The 22,057-nt window shown below is 48.3% G+C and overlaps 1 protein-coding gene across 22 annotated transcripts in view; it reads right to left on the bottom strand.

Annotated features, from left to right (window-relative positions):
* Positions 1–22,057, bottom strand: part of RBFOX1 (RNA binding fox-1 homolog 1) — a 1,840,194-nt gene that overhangs the window by 1,578,371 nt on the left and 239,766 nt on the right. For all 22 annotated transcript variants that reach the window (XR_012121954.1, XR_012121955.1, XM_073214708.1 and 19 more), the window contains exon 3: positions 13,946–14,131. Coding sequence is in view for 20 of the 22 variants with exons in the window: in XM_073214708.1 (XP_073070809.1) it covers positions 13,946–14,131 (186 nt within the window). In the remaining 2 variants the exon portion in view is untranslated. The remainder of the gene's footprint in view (positions 1–13,945; positions 14,132–22,057) is intronic.

Genomic DNA, 22,057 nt, shown 5'->3' with positions numbered 1-22,057 from the left:
ACTCCCAGATGTGAGCATGTTTTGTTCCTCCATCTGGGCAGTGGCACATATACCCCAGGGGTGTGCATATGTAAAAATGCATGGAACTGTACATCTAAGATTTGTGCTTTCTGGTATGTAAGCTGTATCTTGATTTTTTTAATTGCCAACTATTTATTGAGTTCCCACTATATACCAGAGCTTAGACACTGACAGATCGGACAACATCCTCAGATGAGAGTGGCATCCTCCACGATGCCAGGTGGCCCTGTGTGATGGTGCCGAGTGGACGTGGAGACGCTCTCGTGGCCCTTACCTGCTCACTGCATCACTGGATACCTGACCTGTGCTCTGTAATAACAAATTTGACACAAACCAACTCACCCCATTCCCAGCATTAACTTAGGAATGCAGAGGAAGAAAAACAAAGAACAGAACACAAGAAATCCAGAGTAAGTCTTCAGAAACAACGCATTTCACTAATTCCCTAGGAGTAAAGACAACTTTATTAGAGTGGGGTTGGTAAAACCCAAGAGTGCACAAAACATTTTCATCTGCTTTTCCCACATTCTTGGCACTAAGATTTCTGGATTTCTAAGGATGCTATTGTGTACAGGGCACCCTTGGGGAGAGGAACAAGCAATAACCATTGGAAAACAGTACCAGGCAGACAAAAAACAGCTTTGGGGGTTCTGACTCAATGCAAGGCTTGTGTTGACTGCTGGGCACACCGGACTGGTTTTAGGGGCTGGAGCGGAAAACTCACCAAAGACCCCAAGGTTAATGGAGTAGTGGGTGTGAGTGCTCACAGATTAGTCTAAACATTTGACCCAAGTCTGGAAGTGAATAGGAACTTTACAGGTGCAGAAGGGAGAGAAATGGCATGTGCTAAACATCAAGGATTCAAAGCCAGAAGTGGGGCCTGCGTCCGGCACAATGCTTGACACATAGTTGGTCTCCAAACGTATTTATTGAATCTATGCATGTGCTTGTGAATAAATGAGTGATGGGTACACACATGAATGAATGAATGAATGAATGAGTGAAATCTCAACCCCTCAGCATCCAGCAGGGGCTCAAGGCCTAGCCTCTACCTCTGCAACTGCCCCACCCCACCCCACCCTGTTCCACCTGGACTAAATAATAGAACCACTAAAAGTACCTGTTTAGTTAAAGAAAGGCTGCCTGAACCAAGGTAAGAAGGAGGAAGAAGAAGGGAGGGAAGGAGAAAAAGACTGGGAAAAGGAAGACAGGAGGGGGAGGAAGATGAGGAGCAGGGGAGGAGGAAGGGCAGGAGAAGAGGCAGGCGGAGGAGGTGAGAATGGAGAAGGGGAGGGGGGCGGAGGGGAGGAGGTGACTGGAGAGGAGGCGGTGAGGGGGAGGGAGGGAGGGAGGGCAGAGGAGAGACGGAGAGGAGAGGGTGGACAATGGCGGGGAGGGGACGCACAGGAAGGGAAGTGGCCACCTCTCCGGGAGCTCACATTCACAGCGTGGGTCTCCACGGGAGAATCGGGGCAATCTGACACGAGTCACTCCCAGCGTGCGAATCTGGGCCAGGCCCTCACAAAGAGAGGCATCAGGACCTTGCCCACCAGCATCCTCCCCGACTCATCCTTGCCCAAAGATAAGATTCCTCCCGGAAGTGGAGCTGAGAGTGGCAGCTCCTAGAAATGGTCACTAGGTGGCGTGTGCTCCTCATCTTCCGGTCCCCAGGTTCTCAGCAGCAGGAACCTAGGGCTCACCCCTGGGGAAAAGGGCAGGACCCCGAAGAGGGTCCACACTGTCCCTCTCAAGACAGGGCCTGCTTCACAAATGCACCCAAAGGCACATCTGATCGGGAGGGGGCTCAGTTCAGACACCGACTCCACTCCACAAGCAGTTACAAAACATGTGTCCTGCAGATGCTTCAGAGCCCAGTGTCAGGGCAAACGGTAAGGCTCCCAATCACAGAAGCTCCACTGTACCTGTTTTGCATACCAGACATCCATGCAACAAATAATTTGGGAGGAAAACAAGTCCAGTGCTGATAATGCATTGAAGACCCCAGTGCTAAGTCTAGTGGACTCCCCCATGGGGCAGAAACCCAGCCAGGCATCATAATTATATTACAGGTTATTTTACTTAAAGGGCCCCCTACACTGATTAAGCTTCAGGTCCCACAAGATGTGAATCTGCCCCTGCCTGGCACAATAGTGAGTGTTCTATCCATAGGGGCTACTAACAAGATAGGACGTGTTACATTTCACAGATGGAAAAACTAAGGCTCAAGATCATGAAGCAGCAAGATTGAGACCCATGGGAACTGGATTAGGCTGGAACCCCCACTGCATCTTGGACCTCAACCTGCTGCCTTCTCAAAGCACCACTCCAATGGACCATCAGCAAGATCTAAAGGCAAAGTACTGCCCCCTCACACCTCTTTCCTTCCAAATGTCCTTCCTAGCTCATGAACCAAATGCCTGTGGCCTCCTTGGGCTCTTTCCTCCTATCATGTCAAGTAAGTCTGTGTGTCCCTTTGTCTAAATAATGAGGATGCCATTGGAAGGAGTGTGTGTGTGTGTGTGTGTGTGTGTGTGTGTGTGTGTGCAATTATATCCACTCACCCAAAGCATCTAGTACCTGGATCTGCATTCAACAAGCACTCAATAAATGTGTCTTCTTGTTATTGGTACAGCATGAGTGCAGGGGAGGTCAGGGGAGGGGTGTTGACAACTGGAAAATGAGACTGTTTCAGAATTATGGAGCAAATGAACAGAGAAATGTACCGTCTACAATAAATATACCTCTGAAGAGCCTTAAAAGAAATCAATGAAGCCCAACATCAAAGTCCCAGGGAGTTATAAATCAGCAGCCTGATAGACAAAAGTGCATCCGAAATCATTTAAAGTGCACCAGAAATCATTTACGTCTGAGTAATTAGAACACATTGGAACGACTCTGTACCATTGAACTGAAATTGAGCAACATAATGTTTGTGAAATCCCCATGGACTCGAGGAGGAAAACCAGAAAGATGAAAGTTGCATTGAAAATTCCCCCCACCTGCCCAGGGCACTCCTGCACTGCCCCCAAGGGGTACCTGGAAGGAGATGGAGTTTGTAACCAATGCCCAAATTTGCTTTGTTCTTCTTGTTAAAAAATGTCTGCAGTCCCTGTTATGGGAAGAAAAATGCAAGTCCCAGGCTGCACATAACAGAACAGGGTTCCCATCTGACCCCCCACTTTCCCACCAAAAGGGAGTCTTTAATAAGAGAGGAAAGAGATCTGGTGAGCATGAGAACATACAAGTAGTTTTCCAAAGCAAGTGGCTGGTCTTAGCAAGGAGAGGGATAAACTTTCTTCTCAGGACCCCTACAGGTTTGACACCCCCTCTCACACCTCCCCTGAGGGGAGAAGAGATGGGGAGCTGGAACCCTGGGAGGAGAAGGGGATGACAGAGATCAGAAAGAAGGATTGCAGAGGCCCATCTGCAAATCTATTTGTCTACTGGCTGGAAAAAAGATGATCCCACCTACTTTGACTTGGGGAGTAAAATAAGGTAATAAGGTGAGAACTTGAACTTGGAGACATGCAAAGGAGCACCTGGGTATCAAGTGCTCTTACAGCCCCTCCTCTCAGGGACTGAACCTGGCCCTGTAAACAGTCCCAGTGCGACCACAGTACTGGAAGGCTTCCTCCCACAAAATGATAGTCTGAACTGATCCCATAAACCAGCCCTGCTATGAGGGTGTTGCTATCAGCTCACAGACATCCAGCAATGAAAATTCCCAGTTGGGCCATACCTCCCTCATTTTCCCCCTCAGCCCTTGGGAGCCATATCCTGGGCTGTGACCATGCTGGGCAGACATGAAAGCAAGCATGAGATCCCTGCGTGCAAGGAGTAGGGATGAGGGTGATGGCACAGCCCACATACAGAGACATGTCTATTTATACTCCTGCTGCCAAAACCCAAAGGCTTTTGTTGAGGAATCCATCTTCAGCTGTGCAAATGCAAACATACTGTGTTCTGAGACTTCTGAAGCAAGTCCACCCAGACGGCAGGTGGCAGTCCTGCCCAAGCCTGAAGGGGGCTGATCCCTGCCACGCCACAAGCTGCCTTCCATCTCGTGGCCTCAGTAATTCTTCCCCCACTCCAGCCAAGGCCCTCACAGGAGCCAGAGGGATCTTCACAAAATGCAAATTGGATCATTTCCTGCAAAAGCTATCAGGACCTCCCATTGCTTTGGGATAAAGAACAGTGTCCTCCCCCTGTGACTTGGGAGCCCTATGTGGGCTAGTCCCTGCCCTGTCAATCCCTTCGGGCTCATCTAGAATGTTCCCCCTCCCTCTCTGAACTCCAGCCACTCTGGCTAACCTCTGCCAATGCCTGGAAATAACCACACCCCTATGGCCACAGGACCTTTGTACATACTGCTCCCACTGGCTGGAATGCTCTACTCCCTATCCTTGCCTTGATCCTGCACTCCTAACTTGAGAGCTTAGCTCATGAGTCCCCTCCTGGGGGAACCTCAGACACATCCACCATCTGGGCCAGGTTTCATTATAATAGGCAGTCCCAGAGCCATGCTCCTGCTTGTGGAGCACTTGTCCCCATTCGTAGATAGCCTTTAGTATGTCTATCTGCTCATTTCTGTCTCTCCCACTGGGCTGTAGGCTCCCGGAGGGCAAGCCCAGGTGTGCCTTGGCTCACCACCACAGCCTCAGTGACTACACCGGGCCTGGCCCTTCACGGGCACCCAGTGTTGGGTGGATGGGTGGGCCGGGGAGGAGAGGGGTTTTTGTGGACACTGGCTTCCAAGATTAATCATTTTTATCAGTTAGAGTAAGTTAGAAGAAAGAGGACGTCAAAATACAAAGCAAAACTCTAGGAAGGGAGAAAAAAGCCAAAGAAAACAGCAGCAATGAGGCTGGCGTGGAGGCCCACGGATCCATTCACTCACTGGCTCACTCAGAACGTGCTGTGCTTCTGCGACACACAGGGACGGTGCTAGGGTCATGGTGTGCTCTCAGGGGCCACCTTGTGGACGAAGGTTTGGATTCAGGTCATGAGGTCTCACTCGGTTTGGCCACACTCCAGCCAGCCTGCCAGGTAGTTCCTCAGCAAAATCGTTACTGAGGATATTGAACCACCTTACAGGCTGGAGTGTGGCCCTGGGTCAGCCTTGGGCCAAACATCTCTAAATGCTTAACACCCACCAACTTTCCAGGATGGTATTACCAAGGATGTGGAAAATATATCCTTGCCAGACAAAAAAGCCTGGAGGCTGACCTCCCCTTGGCCTCCAGCAGGCTGACTTCTTTCTGGAGTGAGGGATGGCAGGCATTCACATTCCACTCCCGTCTCAGACAAGCAATGACAGAGGACAGAATCTGGCTTGATGTGGTTTTGCTGGTAATGGGACAGACTGATGGCATATTGGAAATTCACATTTAAAATACATATCTCCTATCTGTAAAATGAGATAGCAACTACCAGTCCGGGTAATGAACATCCAACTTAAATCCAAGCCGCGGGCTGGGAGCACACAGGCCCAGGCATGGTCCGGCATGTTCCAGGTGCTCAGGCCATCTCAGCGCACATCACAGGGCCCTTTCCCCTCCCTCCACTCATTTTATTTCTCAGCAAAATCGTTCCTGAGAATATTGAACTATCTTACAGAGACGTATTTACTCCCCTTATCTTCCCTCCATCTCTCTTGATTAAAAGCTATGTGTGATATTTGTAGTTATCAAACATCAATATTTGGCATGGATTTGTAGAATGGAGATACGGGGCAGAAAGGCATCTGACCGCCTCTGTAAAGGGTAAGGCCTTGAGCAGACAGACTGCATTTCTTACTAGGGGCACTGAGAGCAGAGGCTCACTTCAGAGGAGACCAGCCGGACTGTCCCCCAGCAGGCTTCGTGAAACCAGTGATGGGGGCTCAAAATCAGATTGCAGATTTCATCAGGCAAGCCAGCTGCCTTTACAGGGTAAGGGCAGGGCAAGGAGTGAGAACAACGCAGCAGGCCCTACAACCATTGGAGCTGGCTGAGGGTGCAGCCCTCTTCCCCAAGCAGCCAAGTCCAGCACTCACACCGGGCAGAGCTGAAATAGGAGTTAGCCCCCCACCCCTAAGGCCCTTCCTCTAAGAACTCATTTAATCCTCTCAACAACCCAATTTATCAAGTCCATTTTATGGACATGTGGAGTGGGACACACAGAGGACCAGCCACTTGCCCAGGCTTACCCAAGGAGCAAGTGGCAGAGCTGGGAGTCAATGCCTGCAGGCCGGCTCCTGAGGGTGTGCATGTAACCACCCCACCGCACTGCCCTCTGGCATTCCCAGACCCTGGCATCTCCACAGCAGAGCCCCGTTGCCCAGCATCCACAGCACATCGTGGCTGTTCAAGACCTGCTGCTGTCTGGGGGCAGAATCCTTGCTTTGGGCCCCCACCGTCACTGACGCACTGCATGGCCTTCACCAAGGGGAGACTCAGTGTGCCCTGTGTGAATTAGGGGTGCTGATAGCCACACCTACCCCTCTGGGGTGTTGTGACCATTCACAACATATGCCTTCAGAGGGCCGAGCATGCAAGGGGGATTCATATTCATTGCCGGCGGGAATGATGATTTGTATGACTGCTCTGGAAAACTTTTGGGGACTGTCTACTAAAACTTAACACATGTTCATTATGTGACCAAACAAATACACCCCTTGGTATATTCCCAAGAGAAGTGGGGGTCTATGTGCACCAAACAACAGATAGTACACGAGCACACATAGCCCCAAACTGAAAACAACCCAGATGCTCATCGGTGGGAGAATGATGAGTTATGGTACAATCAGATAGTGAAATACTATTCAGCCATCTAAAAAAGAACAACTACTGGTACATGCAATAGCATGGCTGAATTTCCTAAGGATGATGCTGAAGGAAAGGAGACAGATGTACATGTACCGAAGGAGGCCACTTACAGGAAGTCCGTGAACAGGCAAAATCAATCTCTGGTGATAAAAATCAGGAGACTAGTTGGGGAGGGGCAGTACTGATGGGAGAAGCAGGTGGAGGCAGTATTGACAGAGCCCTTTGGGGCGCCCCAAGTCAATAAGACTGACTCTTTCACTTGCTCATTCATTTCAGCAGCGAGCGCTTATTGAGCACCCACTGTATTTTAGACACTCCCTTGAGGGGTGGGGAGAAGAGAAGACAAGACTCATTCCCAGCCTGAAGCTGGATGCTAACATTGGAAACCTGCTGAATTGCTGTTCCCAGGGGGCACAGCCATCCTCAGGGAGCTGGGAAATCACTAAGTAGATTTCCCTCTTTTATCTGGCAGAAAGCGGTGGAGAGAACTGGCAGGGATGCCCATCAGAGCAGCAGACCTCTGCACTCACTGTGCCCGAGGTCATGGGCGCCACTTAGCATTCATCCTGGCAGCCTCACTTGCTTTAATCAGGATCACATGGCTGAAATCACGTGTGACATTTTGAAGGGGAAGAAGTTAAGCCTCCATGTCTCACTGCCCCGAGTATCAGCTTTGTCCTTCTGCTCTTAATGCTGTTATCTCATCCGCACACTTGGTTTTCTGCCGAGTAGGCGCTGTAGAAAGGCATATTAGTGATGAGAGGCAGAGCGTGTCTAGAAACCTGGGTGTCAAGCTGGTGACCCCTCTGCTCCAGAGACCCACTCTGCTGGGGCGCAGGAGGGGGAATGCCCGAGAGCGACCAAGGCTTCCTCTGTCACTCGGAGTCTAAGCCAGGTCCCAGGGAGATCTTTCTAAAATGCAAATCGGATCAGGACAATCACCAGCTTTAAAACCTTCTGCGGCCCCGCACCAATTTCAGCAAAACTCAGCTCTTGCCCACCTGCAGCACTGGGGCCGGCCTGCTTCTCCTGCTCGTCTCCCTCTTCCCCCAGTCTAAGCCGACCGAAGTCCACGTCCATGCCGCTCCTTCTACCAGGAATCCCACAGTCCCTGCGATGGATGTGAGGGCCCCGCCTTGCCCTTCAAGACTCCGTTGCCCCTTCCATGAAGCCTTTTCTGACCACCTATTTGTGCTGCCACTGAATTTTCTCTTCTGCCTCCACTAAAAAGCAATCAGATTGTGCCTCAGTTATGGCCAAAAGACCCTAGAGACCCTCATTTCACAGATGAGGAAGCAAAGCCTCGGGAGGGCTGGTGGCAGAGCCGGGATGAAATCCAGCCCGAAGCACTGAGGCTCCTACTCATCCGCTGCGCTGCCCCTTGGAGTGCAAACCAGGGCGTGGGCCCATCAGCACCGACGGGAACTATGAATCAGAGCATAAATGACAGACAAACCTGCCTCAAGAAGAATCTAGCTCCTTTCACTCATTTATTTTTTTTCTTCTGGAATCTGGCATCAAACTACAGTCAATTCCCAGCAAAAATAAAAGCTAGGTGAGTCGGTGTGCATGCACAGGTGTGTATAAAGGGAACAGGCCCCGCTTGCTTTCTAGAGCATCGCATCCGTTCCTCTAAACACACATCACTTTTGCTGAATTCCGAAAGGTGGCAGCATTCCATTGAATATTCATTTGCCGCTGAGGCTGTAGCAGGGAGCATCCCCTGGAACCGACACAGGGAGGACACTGAGCTGCCCTGATGGCTGAGCGCTGGGAAGGCTGGAGAGCCCAGCACTGATGTGGGGCTGGTGGCTGGGGCCGCTGTGAGCCCTTTACTGAGGGAGGAAGAAGCGGATGCTGGACGCTGGAGTCATCCCCTTGGCCCCAAGACAAGGAGAAAGTTAGACTCATCTCAGCACTTTCATGAGCATGGTATCTGGGGCGGACTGGCCCACATTTGTGCCATACATCATCCCCTCCACAGGAGTGGGTGCAGGACCTGTGACTTGCTTCCAGCCAAGAGAAAATGGGATGGGATGCCACTCGCATGATTATGTTACATATGTACATGTGTACACACAGGATATTTTCACATAGGACTCTGCCCTGCTAGCATGCCCTGGAGACAGTCTCCCGCTGCTCCTGCAAAAGTTAGCTGCTATGATGTGACCTGCCTACGGAGCAGTGCATGTGGCAAGGAATTGCAGGCAGCCTCTGGGAGCAGGGGGCCTCCACCCTACAGCCACAAAGAACCGCATTCTCCCAACGACCCGTGAGCTCAGAGGGAGACCCCAAGCTCCAGGTGACACCCTAGCCCTGGCTGGCACCTTGACTGCAGCTTTGTAAGACCTCGAGCAGAGAGCCCAGCCACACCATGCCCAGACCTTGACACATGTTCACTGTGTGGTAACAAACATCTGTTGTTTTTAAGCTAAGTTTCTGTTGGTTTTTTTAATGCGGCAAAAGAAAATAAATACAACATATTTCTGTTACAGAAAAATGCAAAGGTTAAAAGTACAGCTCTGGAATGAGGCAAAGTGCAAGTGTGGGTTCTGCCACTTAACTGTGCCAGGCCTCCAGTATAATTAAGAAAGAGAAAAATGAGGAGTGGTGTGACTCATGCCGGGGCAGGGGTACCTCCGCCCGCGTTCAGGCGCTCTCACCCCAGGGCGAGCCCAGGGTGGAGCGGGAGCCTGCAAGATTCTCATTCTGCTTCATCTCCTGAGTGCCTCTCACCGCGCGAGCACTTGACCTCGGATGACCCCAGTGTTTAAAGACAGGTATACGTCATGCATCCAGCATATCACCTCGACACAACCACTTCACCTGGTGCCCAAACAAAGACCTCAAACTTGCTAATATGTGAGGAAAGTGTGGCTGTCTCAGATATACTGAGTGGCAGAAAGGTTAGTGTCTCACCTAGCATCCGCCAGTGGGATCTATTTTTTTTCTTTTCCACATTGCATTTATTTTATGTTTTCAGATCTTCACAATTTTTTATTGGGGTAAATATAATAAAATCTATAAATCTTAGTGTACAGCCTGATGAATTTTGACATGTGTGTATGCTCATGTAAGCATCACCCAGCCGATGGGATCTTTAACAGGGAAATGACCAGGTATGACTTTCACCTTACCTGCTGACTCCAGAATCAACTCCAATTCTAAGATGTTCCCAGAAATGTTCCTTGTACCATTGAACAGAACCAGGTAGCCTTACCCTCAATTCAACGCAGCTAATCTAAGGTCTAATCCAAGTTGAGCCCCAGATCTATTACCCATTAACTATGTGACTATGAGCCTCAGTTACCTCACCTGTGAAAATGGAAGTAGGCAGAGAGTTCTTCCTTCACTGGGCTGCCCTGAGGTGTAAACAAGATAATGCATTTGGAATCCTGAGCACAATGTCAGGCACTTCCTAGGTGCCAGTAATGCCATCACCATTGTCATCAGCAGCATCATGCCCTTATTCTGGGTGCAACTGAATTACACCTGCTGTACCCAGGACAGGCCCTTTCTGGGAGGCGGTACCAACGTGGAAAACTGGAGGTCAGCCATGGGATTGCTGGCCAGCACCACCTGGCAGCAAATGGAAAGGGTGGTCAAGGCCTGAGGCTTTCTGTTCCCTGGGCAGCAAAGGACCAAGAATTCTGTCTCCAGGCCCTGGTTCGGTCTTGGAAGCCTCATTTCCCCAGGGTTGAAAGAAGACTGCAGCATTTTTATAACAACTAAGAATGAAGCTTTAATGAAATCCATCAGCTGTCCTGGAACCATCCCTTAAGAGCCCAGAACTCACCGCTTAATTTTATACTCATTATCAATATTATTATTACTACTACTGCAGGCGCACCTTGGAGATATTGTGGGTTTGGTTCCAGACCATCTTAATAAAGCAAAGATTACAACAAAGTAAATCAAATGAATGTTTTGGTTTCCCAGTGCCTATAAAAGTTATGTTTACACTATACTGTAGTCTATTAAATGTGCAATAGCATTGCATCTTAAAAAACAATGTACAGACCTTAATTTAAAAATGCTAACCATCATCTGAGCTTTCAGCAAGCCATAATCATTGATCACAGATCACCAGAACAAATATAATACTAATGAAAAGTTTAAAATATTGTAAGAATTACCAAAATGTGAGGCAAAGAGACAAGAAGTGAGCAAATACTGTTGGGAAAAAAAATGGTGTGGATAGACTTCCTCGATGCAGGGCTGCCACAAACCTTCAATTTGTAGAAAACACAGTATCTGTGAAATGCAATAAAACAAGGTATGCCTGCACTATCAAGGAAAATAAATGCTCACTGTAAAAACAAAAACACAAACACAATAAAACCAGGAGAGTCCAAAGAAAAATGCAAAACCCCACCAATTCAGTTGAATTTTCCATCTGCCTTTCTGACATCTCTCTCTGCACTGAGAGAAAGGGAGATATACGAATATAATTGCACATAATTGGAATCATATGATAAATGCTGCATTTCTCACTCAACAATATGTCACAAGCATCTTTCCAAGTCAATAAACATAAATCCTCACCACGAAATTTTAGCAGCAGCCTGGAATTGGACTTTATGGATGTACATAATTTACTTAAACAATTCTTTATTGATGATTAATGAGGGTGTATCTTTTCTATTATTATTTTTGCTAGTACAGTCATCCCTCAACAAATTCACAAACACAGCTACTCACACTTGTACAATCATTCCTAAGGTGTAAATTCCTAGAAGATGATTACTCAATCAAAGAGTGAACATGTTTATGCTTTGAAACATGTGAGATAAACTGCCATCCGGAATGGCTGGTCACCATATGCTGCCCCCAAGAGAGGTCACAAAATGACTGCTCCTACCTATGACACATTTGGCTGGGATGCTGACCCATGGATTCCAGTTGGGAGGACCCAGACCAGCAGCCCTGTGAAGGTCCAGGGTGTGGAAGGAGAGTTAGGTTAGGCTGATTGGATCCTCACAGTATGAATCTCAGGAAACCTCTATAATTCCTCAGCCTCCAGTGGGGAAACAGGCAGGAGAGCATCTCTGTTTCCAGAAGAGAAAATTCATCTGCCTTAATGAGTGGGACTAGGGGCTGGGAATACCTCCCCCAACATAGCTGAAAATATAGGGTATGCTTGTCTGAGCTCCTGGAAAATAGAGAGATCTCAGCTACCTTTGGTCCAATTGTGGGCAATGAGCATTTAAGGTGGGCAGTTTTCTCCCAACTTTCCGACTATCTCCTCTTTAAAAACTTCAAGACTCTGATGAGTCACTCTCCTGTTCCACGCTTCATGTCCCCCTCTGCAAAATGGGTTTAGTATCTGTATGTTTCCTTTTCTTACACTTGATGTGAGATTGAAAGAATCATGTGTGGAAGTTCAAGACACAGTCATTCTAAGATTTTCTAAAGTGTGGTGACCAGCCTCCAGAGCAGCCCCCAGTGGTCCCACCCCCCTACCACAATTTCATCCAAGTCGGTCTGCATGAGATACAGTACAGCAGAGTAACAGCCTATGGCTTCCCAGGATAAAAGGCATCATGACACCTACCTTCCTTTCTCTCTTAGCTTTCTTATCCCAGGGGAAGCCACCAGCCATGACACAAGGACACTCAAGCAGCTTTATGGGGAAGACCACGTGGGAGGAGCAATAATAACAGTATAAGTGCATCATCCCAGACGTGGATCGTCCAGCCCCCTTCAAGCCTTCACATGATGGCAGACCCAGTTCATCAGAGACCCTCAGCCAGAACTACCCTCATAAGCCACTCCCAGATTCTGGACCCACAGAACCTGTGAGATAAATCTACAAAATGGGGAGACTGTTTCGCAGACACAGTGTGAAGCTACAAGACTGTACCCCAATAACAGAGTAAATCAGAGGGCAAATCCGGACTGTGTGGCCTGGGGCACATTGCTTTATTTCACTTGAGTTTTGTCCACCTCATCCACAAAATGCTGACAGAGTCAACACTTAACTTTACACTGAACTCATTCAGTTCATTGAGGGACTGAATGAGCACAGAGACAAAATGCTTAGTCCGCTGCAAAGCGGGACAAGACCTCTGGTCGTGTGGTTGGCATCTCCCAGCACCCCTCCTCTCCTTCCTCCTCTCAGCATCATAAATGAGCACCTCTTTCGGGTGACCCAGCAATTAGTCATTTGGGGGGAACATACAGAGGCCAAGAGGTGGGTCCTCAGAGTGCCCAGGTTGCACCGAATATCAGCATAGATCAGGGTGCAAAGTGAGGGAAGCGTGCCAAACATAAAGTACACGCGTGGGCACATCCCAAGGTCATGCGAACATCTTTTGATAGAAGAATTTACTCTCAGCCGTTCACTTATCGCCATCACAATGTCTTCCCATGACTACTTTATTATTATTTCCAAACTCTTATTTCCATACTCTTTTTTCTTTAAGTCAATTAAATTTCAATTTCTTCTGAAATATTTTCAAAAGAAATTTAATATTTCACTACCATGAATGGAAAGGTGGTACTGCTTGTTATAAAGATAATCATAAAGCCAATCATATAATGATGAATACAAAACAACAACAAAGTCTATGTCCCCCTTACTATCTCCCAGTCACCAGCAATACACAAACAGACTGCGATTTGGGAATGTACCCTACGCTTAGCGTCTCCCAGAGAGGCTGGCAGCAGGGTTTTTTGAAACTATAAGCGCAGGGAGTGTCTGTCACTGTGTGCTTGGATGACAGACAGGGGGTGTACAGAAATCCACATCTGGAACCATCCACAGTCATATGCCCTAATGAACCCCAAGTCCAACACCACGATATGGGGCCCCAAGACAGTCAGTAAGAATTTCTGTCTTTGCCATGGGGGCAAGCAAATAATGTCAAACGTCCATCCCATGTTCTCAGCACCCTGGGGTCTGTCTTCACATCAAGAAGTAAAGAGGCTAACCCGTGGCCCCTGCACCAGTCACGGTTGCCCCACATGAGTTCTGCAAGCAGACCCGGCCCTTCGGTCTTGCAAAGGGGTGTTCAGGCTTGCATATCATGTACCACAGCTGAGACTCTGGCCCAGGTGTTTCCTCAGGGAAGTTCTGTGAGTGCTTGGGAAGCTTTATTCCCCTCAAACCCAGTTACCTCTCCAGCAAGATGAGTTTCAGGTACCACCCAATCCTGGTGATTGACGACGGAGACCAGGGAGGCTGGGAAGGAGGCAAAGGCAGTTTCAGAATCTGGTCTGTTCAGCAAAACGCTTCCACTTGCTGAGTCCTGCGGACTGTTCCTGGCACTGGAAAGCAGGGCTGACTTTTCAGATTTGTAGTCCTGGCAAAAACAAAAAGAAAAGTAGGTAGGAGGACCCAAGTTGAGGACAAAGTTCTGACCCAGAACCACCAGTTGAGGGTGACCCCTGAGTCTCAGTAGCATCTCTCTGTCCCTCTGCCCCTCTCCTCGAGGGGTCTAGGCGTGCGCTGCCCAGTACAAAGCCACTAGCCACACATGATGAGTCTGAATTGAAATGTGCAGTAAGTATAAATTATACACTGGATTTTGAAGACACTAATGAAAAAAGGAATATGAAATACACCATTAATATGACTATCTCATTAATACTTTTATATTGATTGCACGTTAAAATGATAATAGGTAATGATATATAAAAATAAAGTGTTACACTTAAATACATAAATATATGATGAATATTTAAAAGAAAATGAATTATTACAATGAATTTCATCCGCTTCTTTTTACTTTTTAATGTGGCTAGTAGAAAATTTTAAATTGCATATATATGCTCTCCTGATGTTTCTATCAGGCAACACTGGTCCAAATTGCTCTGAGAGTGTGCACCCCACTCTAGCCTGAGCACACAGGTAGCCCCTCCAGAGCAGCCCAGCTGCCGTGTTACTGGGTGTCGGGTTGACCTTCCACTGTTCCACCCTGGTAACAGCTCCCATTTATGGAGCAAAAATGCTGTGTGCTTAGTGCCCTTCACCCAATTCTTTATCCCTCCCAAGGACATTAGAAGCAGGTCTCCATCTCAGCCCTGTTTTACAGGTGCAGAAACATAGGCTGAGAACTCTTCCAGGGCAACTTAGCAGGGGTGCAATAGCGCGGGACTTGGGCCACAGTGTTCCCGGATGGCCGTCAATCACCGACACTGCACGCTCCCTCTGAGGGCTTTGTCTGCTTCTCTGTGAGGCACAGCACGGAGAAGCCCGGTATGGTCGGTCACCACCCAACTCTGGGAAGCTGCCCCCGCCTTAAAAGTGCCAGCAGTGCCTAAACCTCCAAATGTTCATTAACCAAAAGTCACTAGGGTTTGGCCTGCAGGCACCCCTTAAACCTCCTGGGCAAAGAGAGGCGTGTGTGTGTGTGAGCGTGCGTTCATGCATGAGAGAGGGAGAGAGACACACAGATACAGACAGAGACACAGAGACCATAGGAGCTAGAGAGAGACAGGGAGGGAGAGAAACTGAGAGGGAAGAAGCTACCTACCCCCTGGGGTAACCACGAGACTTTCGCCGAGCCACCCACACAGCTCTGACATGGCTGTTTCTATATATGGTTCTGAACTAACTCTAAGACACAAATTTCCTCTTATTTCCCTTTTTGCAGCTTTCCTATAGATTATGGTCATGGAAAACTCTGGCAACCAGAAGATCAAAATTGTGTTTGTGCCTCTCTTTCCTCTACTCGGAGAACCGCCCTTATCCCCACCCCCCACCAGTTTACTGACAGGAATGAAGGCAGGGACTTGAGCAGGAACCACAGTGGGCCGTTCCTTTGTGCAGAGAAGGGAGGGGGGGGGAAGATGTTGCCAAAGAGGTAACTGCTGACAGACACGCTCGCTCTGCTGCGACGGATGTCCTGTGGCCTGAGGATGGCTATTTTTCTTGCTTCCTTCCTGGCCCCATTTTATGGATGCCTCTCTCTCACTGGGCCATACTTCCACCTCGTGTTAATTAGCAGGCCTGCAGGGGGCCTTTGCCCCCAGGAGCCCGAGGGGCATCACCTCAGCCTGCTCCCTCCAAGGGCTTCCTCTGCCCTTCCTGCCACTCACAGACCTTTTCACGCCCCGTAAAGGCGCACGCACCCACCTGGCTGGCAGATCCCCGTGCTTTTCAGCACCATCACCGGATGATCTTGAAAAGAACGGCCAACACCACGCCCGACCCCCTGTGACCCTGCTTCCCCCCTTGCCTTACAAGCCATGAGAGAGAGGTGCACGTATGGGTTCTAAGCCAGACTGGGCAGAGAACACAGGTGAGGTAAGACACAGCGTCTCTCAGAGACAGGAGGAGGGCAGTGGCTCTCGGACACTGTTCCAGTTTCCAGAAAGCCTTGCTTGTCTCCCAGTCCCTACAATAAGCCTCCACAGCTCCTGACTCAAGCTGGTCCCGCCTAATGAAAGTTTTTCAAGGAAGAGAGAGAAGTTCTGGCTGTCTTCCCTTTTCCTGGGTCACAGACGGGGATGCTAACCTCTCTCCCTCACTGCTGCCTGCCTCTTCCCTTGGCCCCACGTGCAGCTGCCCCATCCCTCGGCCTCACCCTTCCCCTTGGAGGTCCAGCGTTCTGCTCCTGGATCTCTTGCCCTCTTGGGTCTCAGTTTTCAGCTTTCAAAAGCTGGGATGCAAATCACCAGCAATGAGGACTGAGCCAGTTTAAACAGTGACCAAAGCAGAGGGTCCTGCAGGGCTGTCAAGCATCCCCTCCCTGGGTGATTTGGCACGAACTGGTATGCGCTCCCAGAGAGCAGCGGTAAGCAGCATTGGAATGCGACATTCTTTGCATAAAAATGACCTTTAAAGGATTTATCCTTCAGGTTAACAGAAGACCAGACTACGGCTAATTAAAGCCTCCCAAGCAATGGACAGAAAGGTGTTGGGCACATGGTGGGTTCCCAGGGATGGAGCCAGTAGGACCTGCTGGGACTCCAGCCGTGAAAGACAGGTGGTTCTCTAAATGCCCACCAGGCTTCCTGGGCCCACTGCACCCTGAAATGTTCTGACCACAAGGGTATGATGTTCCATGAGAAATCTGGATGCTGAGAGAAATGGGTAGGCTGAGGAGGCTGAGCTGACCATGGCCCCCAAGGGATCACAGACAATAGACATTTCCATCATACCAAAGAGACCACATTTTCCAAAGAAAAAAATCAAAATAACTCCTTGATTCATGGAGCAACGGAGAACATAACATAATCCAGTCATGTAGATTTTTATCATCTTAAAGTAGTAGAGAGGACCTTTCTCATTATGACCCAAAAGCTATAAAACAAATGACTAAAAATTTTGAGTAACAAAATTTTCTGCATGAAAAATTATACCATAAACAAAGCATAAGATAGAGGACAAAATTTTTAAATTATGGCTCATTGAACAAAAGGATAATTTCCTACATTTAAGAAGAACTCCCCCAAATCAATAAGAAAAACATGAGAGGAAATCAAAGGAAAAAATGAGCTAAGGAAATTAAATGCAGACAATTCACAAAGGAGAGGGCAATGCCAATGTCTGTTACACAATAAGAGATCCTTGACTTCACCCATAATGAAAGAAAAACAAATTAAGTGGTATATTATTTTTTACTAAGATTGCTAAAGGTGAAAGTTGAACAAAGTACTGAGGTGGTAAGAGTGTAGAGAAACATACTCTTATTCATAGTGAAATTATACATTAGTCAATGTTTTAAAAGTTGATAATATTTGAACTAGCAAGTCCATTTCTTGGAATTTCTGCTATAGAATGTCGCACATGTGGAAAATGACCAATGCCCAGGATATTCACTGAACATTTTTTTTTTTTTTGGTAACTACAAAATATTTGGAGCACATAAGTTTCCATTATTCAGAGATCAACCAAGTCAGTTACAGTGCACCCAGACATCCTCGGGGAAGACAAAGAGACAGCTCAATATGGAGCAACGGGGAAAAACAGTGAAATGCAGAGTGATGTATACAGCGCCCCATAATCTGTTCCCTGTTCTAAGATGATGTGCATATGTAGTATATGCAGTGAAGTCTCTGGAAGATAGATAAGAAACAGGTTAAAAAAAACAAAGACTGATTTTTGGACAGAGGAACTTACTGGCTGAACTAATTCTAAATGGGGTAGGAGGGAAGCAGGGATTTTACCGAGTCTGGATCATAAACTCTGAGCATGTATTATTGATTTAAAATTTTTATTCTACCTTCAAATTCTCATTTTTTCTTGAAAAGAAAACAGTTAAAGGGAGTAACATATTGTAGCACTAGCAGAGCCCTTCAGGTAGAGATTCATTTCTTGACATTTTCTGAAAAAACCTGGTCTACACAATGTGGCGGATAATTTGGGGCCACTTTAGAGGACACGATCCCTGTCAGTGTGGTCTGAATGCAGAAATGTTGGCATTAGGGGAAGTATTTTAATGGTTTTGACCAGGAAATTCAAATATGTGACACACGTGCTACACTCACCCATAGCAGTCCCAGAACAAGCAGTACTAATCAAGCACCGAAACTTCCTGCCGAGGCTGGAGTTACAGTCTCAGGATCCATCCCAGCACATTCAGGAATGCTACCAATATGCACGTGCCGACCCACCAGCTGAAATCAAATCCCGTCTCTGGGTGGGGTAGCCACAATGCAAAGCCCAGAAATCTGGGAGCAGGGTCTTTGTTCATACGTTTCTTCAGCAACCTGACCCTGGCACGGTATATGTCACGAGCCTCACACCACCCGCATTTCCCTGCCAGGGCCCAGCAGTGAGGCAGGGAGGCAGCCACTTTCCCAAAGACCATCGTCTGAAAATGTCATCTGGGCCGCAGGTCTAACCACCCAGAGCCCTTGCGAGAAAGCACCAGTTAACCTTCAGCAAGGAACTCGGGCTCCCTTGTTTCCCCCAACACAGAAAATTCCGTGTAAATGTCAGATTAAGCTCTTCAGTCCTCTGCTTTTAAAATGAGAGATAAAATTTAGCTCCCTATTCCCAGATGTTAAAATCTCTGCTTCTCCCTAAGGCAAAGAAATCAATGTGAGTAAGCTCCGTATTTTTTTTTCCCCCCTTTGGAACACGACCACTTCCAGCAATTTATTTGACTGACTATGCCTTCTATTACCATGTAAATTGTTTCAGACTGCAGGAAAAAAAAAAGTATTAATCTCCTTTCAGTAAGTCATAAAATAAAGAAATCAATTTCAAGGTCAATTTAGCCCAAATAACACCTGCTGCCCTTTTTTGTAACATGCAGACTCCTCTGGATCGCTAGGCTGTTGTCTGCGGCATCAATACGCAGCTACGGAAAATTGCGCTTTGCGTCAGTCCAAGCAGCACCAGGGCAGACCCCGGCCCCATGGCCCAGTAGTACTGAGAGTGCATTTGGAAAGGATAGGGTTAATGAGGCTAGGCAAAGTGACTCCCTGCAGGCTAGGGCAGGGGAGCAGAAGAGCTGTAGTATGGGTCAGGTAGAGTTGGGGTCAAGGCAGTAGTCTGACTGATTTGCTCTGTGACTGTAGGAAAGTTATTTAACCTCTCTGAGCGTCAGAGTCTGCATCTGTAAAATTACTTAAGAAGAGGCGTGGCTGATCAGAAAGGGCTCTTCTATCCAGTCCATTGTGAACTCTGTCACAGTTTAGACACCTTGGAGCGTGGGCCTAGCCGGCCTGTTATGCGGCCACCCCTCATCAAGAGACAGGGCAGTGTAGCAGTTAAGGAAACAGGCTCTGGAGTCTGCGTGCGGGCGTCCAAACCACCTTCCTCCCACTGTGGAGCTGCACGACTTTGGACAAGGTACTTAACTCTGAGTCCCCAAGTTTCTTCACCAAGAAGATGGAAGTGATGGAGTCACTACCTCTAGAAAGAGGGAACTATCTCCTCCTCCAACAGATGAGTTATCTGGACTTGGGGGAGGTCGGTGACTCGGCCGCCAAGACGAGGCAGCTCCAGGTCTGAACGTCGGAACCTCTGCATCCAAAGGGCAGCGCTGCCTTTTGTTTTTTCTGGACCCCTGGTGGAGATGGCACCACATAAACCCCAGAACCTTAGACGGGGGTCACAGCACACATGACACTCTCACACAAACCCCGTGGGTGACGGAGGCATTTCCACTGCACGTTCCTGTTCCCTCTGCCATCACGCCACAGACACACCCATGAAGAGGTCACAGAATGCGGCCGGGAGCTTCTCAAGGGCAGACCAGGTCCCAGGAGTCAGGGACCGTCTTTGAGATCTCTCTCATCACATAGAGTTCCTCCTCATACAGATCACCTGGCCTCACCTGACCTGTGCCCTGACGGAGGATTCAGTTTTCAACGACATCCAGGTGCCCCTCCAAGGCCATGACATCCAGGTGGCCCCAAACCACCCTCTCTTCACTTCTGCAAACGCCAGCTCCGTATTCCCACCTGCCCACCCAGTCGGCTCTACCACCCTGTTCGTGAGATGTCTGTCCAACTTGGGTATCCCCAGTGCTCGTGCCTGACTGAGATCACATTCATTACAGTGCTTCCACCAAGGGCTTCTGGACTCCCTTCTCTCTCCCCTACAGTCCATTCTCTACACCACCAGGATTGCCTCCAAGTATAAATCGACCCATGTCACCAGAACACCACAGAATGCTGCCCGTCATTTATGTGGGGATGGATTGGACTGTAGTCCTTAAACACGACACTTGGTCAGGGAGACACCACACAGACCACACCTGACACATCAGACCAACCCTGATGCAGGGACAGAGGAAGTGCTCGGACCTCCTAAAAGATAATGCTAGAAAAGCAAATCTACAGTTAATTGAGCCTTTACTGTGTGCTTCGATATGTGCTTGCACAACTAGTTAAGTGGCAGGAGCTGGGAAGGCAGGGCTTGTGTTCTGTGCCACAGTTCCCCATCACTTTTTTCACTGAGATACAACCCACATAACATGATACTCAAAGTGTACCATCAATGGCCTTCAGCATATTCACAGATTCATACAGCCATCACCACAGTCATTTTTAGAACATTTCATCATCTCAAAAGGAAACCCCATATTTTATTTATTAAGGTATTATTGGTATACACTCTTATGAAGTTTCACATTAAAAACAATGTGCTTACTACATTCGCCCACATTATCGAGTCCCTCCCCACACCCTACTGCAGTCACTGCCCATCAGTGTAGTGAGATGTCACAGTCACTACTTGCCTTCTCTGTGCTACACTGCCTTCCCCGTGATCCCCCCACACCATGTGTACTAATCATAATACCCCCTCCATCCCCTTCCCCCTCTGTCCCCTCCCTCCCTTCCCCTTGGTAACCTCTAGTCCCTTCTTGGGGTCTACGAGTCTGCTGCTGTTTTGTTCCTTCAGTTTTGAAGAAACTCCATATCTTTGGTCATCGCTCCCTACCTTCCCACATCCGCCAGTCCCAGGCAACCGTGAATCTCGTGTCTCTATCAAGTTGCCTATTCTGGGCATTTCATATAAATGGAGTCATACAATATGTGGTGTTTTGTGACCAACATAAAGTTGTCATGGTTGATCCAAGTTTTGTGCCATGTATCCGAACTTCTTTAATGGCTGGCAAATATTACATTGTGTGGATAGACCGCATTTCATTTATCCAGTAATTTGTTGATGGACATTTGATTCCACCTTTTGGCCATTATGAATAATGCTGCTTTAAACATTTGTGTAAGTGTTTTTATGTGGACATATGCTTTCATTTCTCTTGGGTGTAAACCTAGGAGTGAATATAGGCGCTGCTGGGTTCTACGGTAACTCCACGTCCAATTGTTGAGGAGCCCCCACACTGTTTCCCAAGGAGGCTGCACCATTTTACCTTCCCACCTATAATGTCTCACACTATAGACAGCTCCGTCATGTGTGTTACAGACAACAACCAAGAGGGCACGTCTCGGCCCCTCTGCAGAGCTTTTCATCTTGGCTTCTTCTGGGGGTTAGGACTTGGACATATGTTTTGGGGGCCACCACTCAACCCACTCAAAACACAAAACAAAAGATGCCAGGACCTGACCTGGCCCAACACAAATTAAGTTAGACTCGCTGGAGGTGAAGCAGGAGTTTCGGTGATTCTTAAATCTCCCCAGGTGCGGCCAGGGTGCGGCCAGGCTGGGAAGCACCAGGCTGAGTCCCAAGTAAATGCCGCAGTGGCCCTGGAGGGAGCTGTCTCTTGAGGAACCGAGGTCACCCCGAGGGTGCGGGCAGGCCGTCCCCAAGGGCCATGCCAGACTCCCTGTTGTGAGATCCTATAGTTCTCCTTTAGCAAGGCAGC

The sequence above is a fragment of the Manis javanica genome, chromosome 10, assembly GCF_040802235.1.
Source record: "Manis javanica isolate MJ-LG chromosome 10, MJ_LKY, whole genome shotgun sequence".
Taxonomy (NCBI): Eukaryota; Metazoa; Chordata; class Mammalia; order Pholidota; family Manidae; genus Manis; species Manis javanica.
This window is presented reverse-complemented; position numbering and strand designations above follow the sequence as displayed.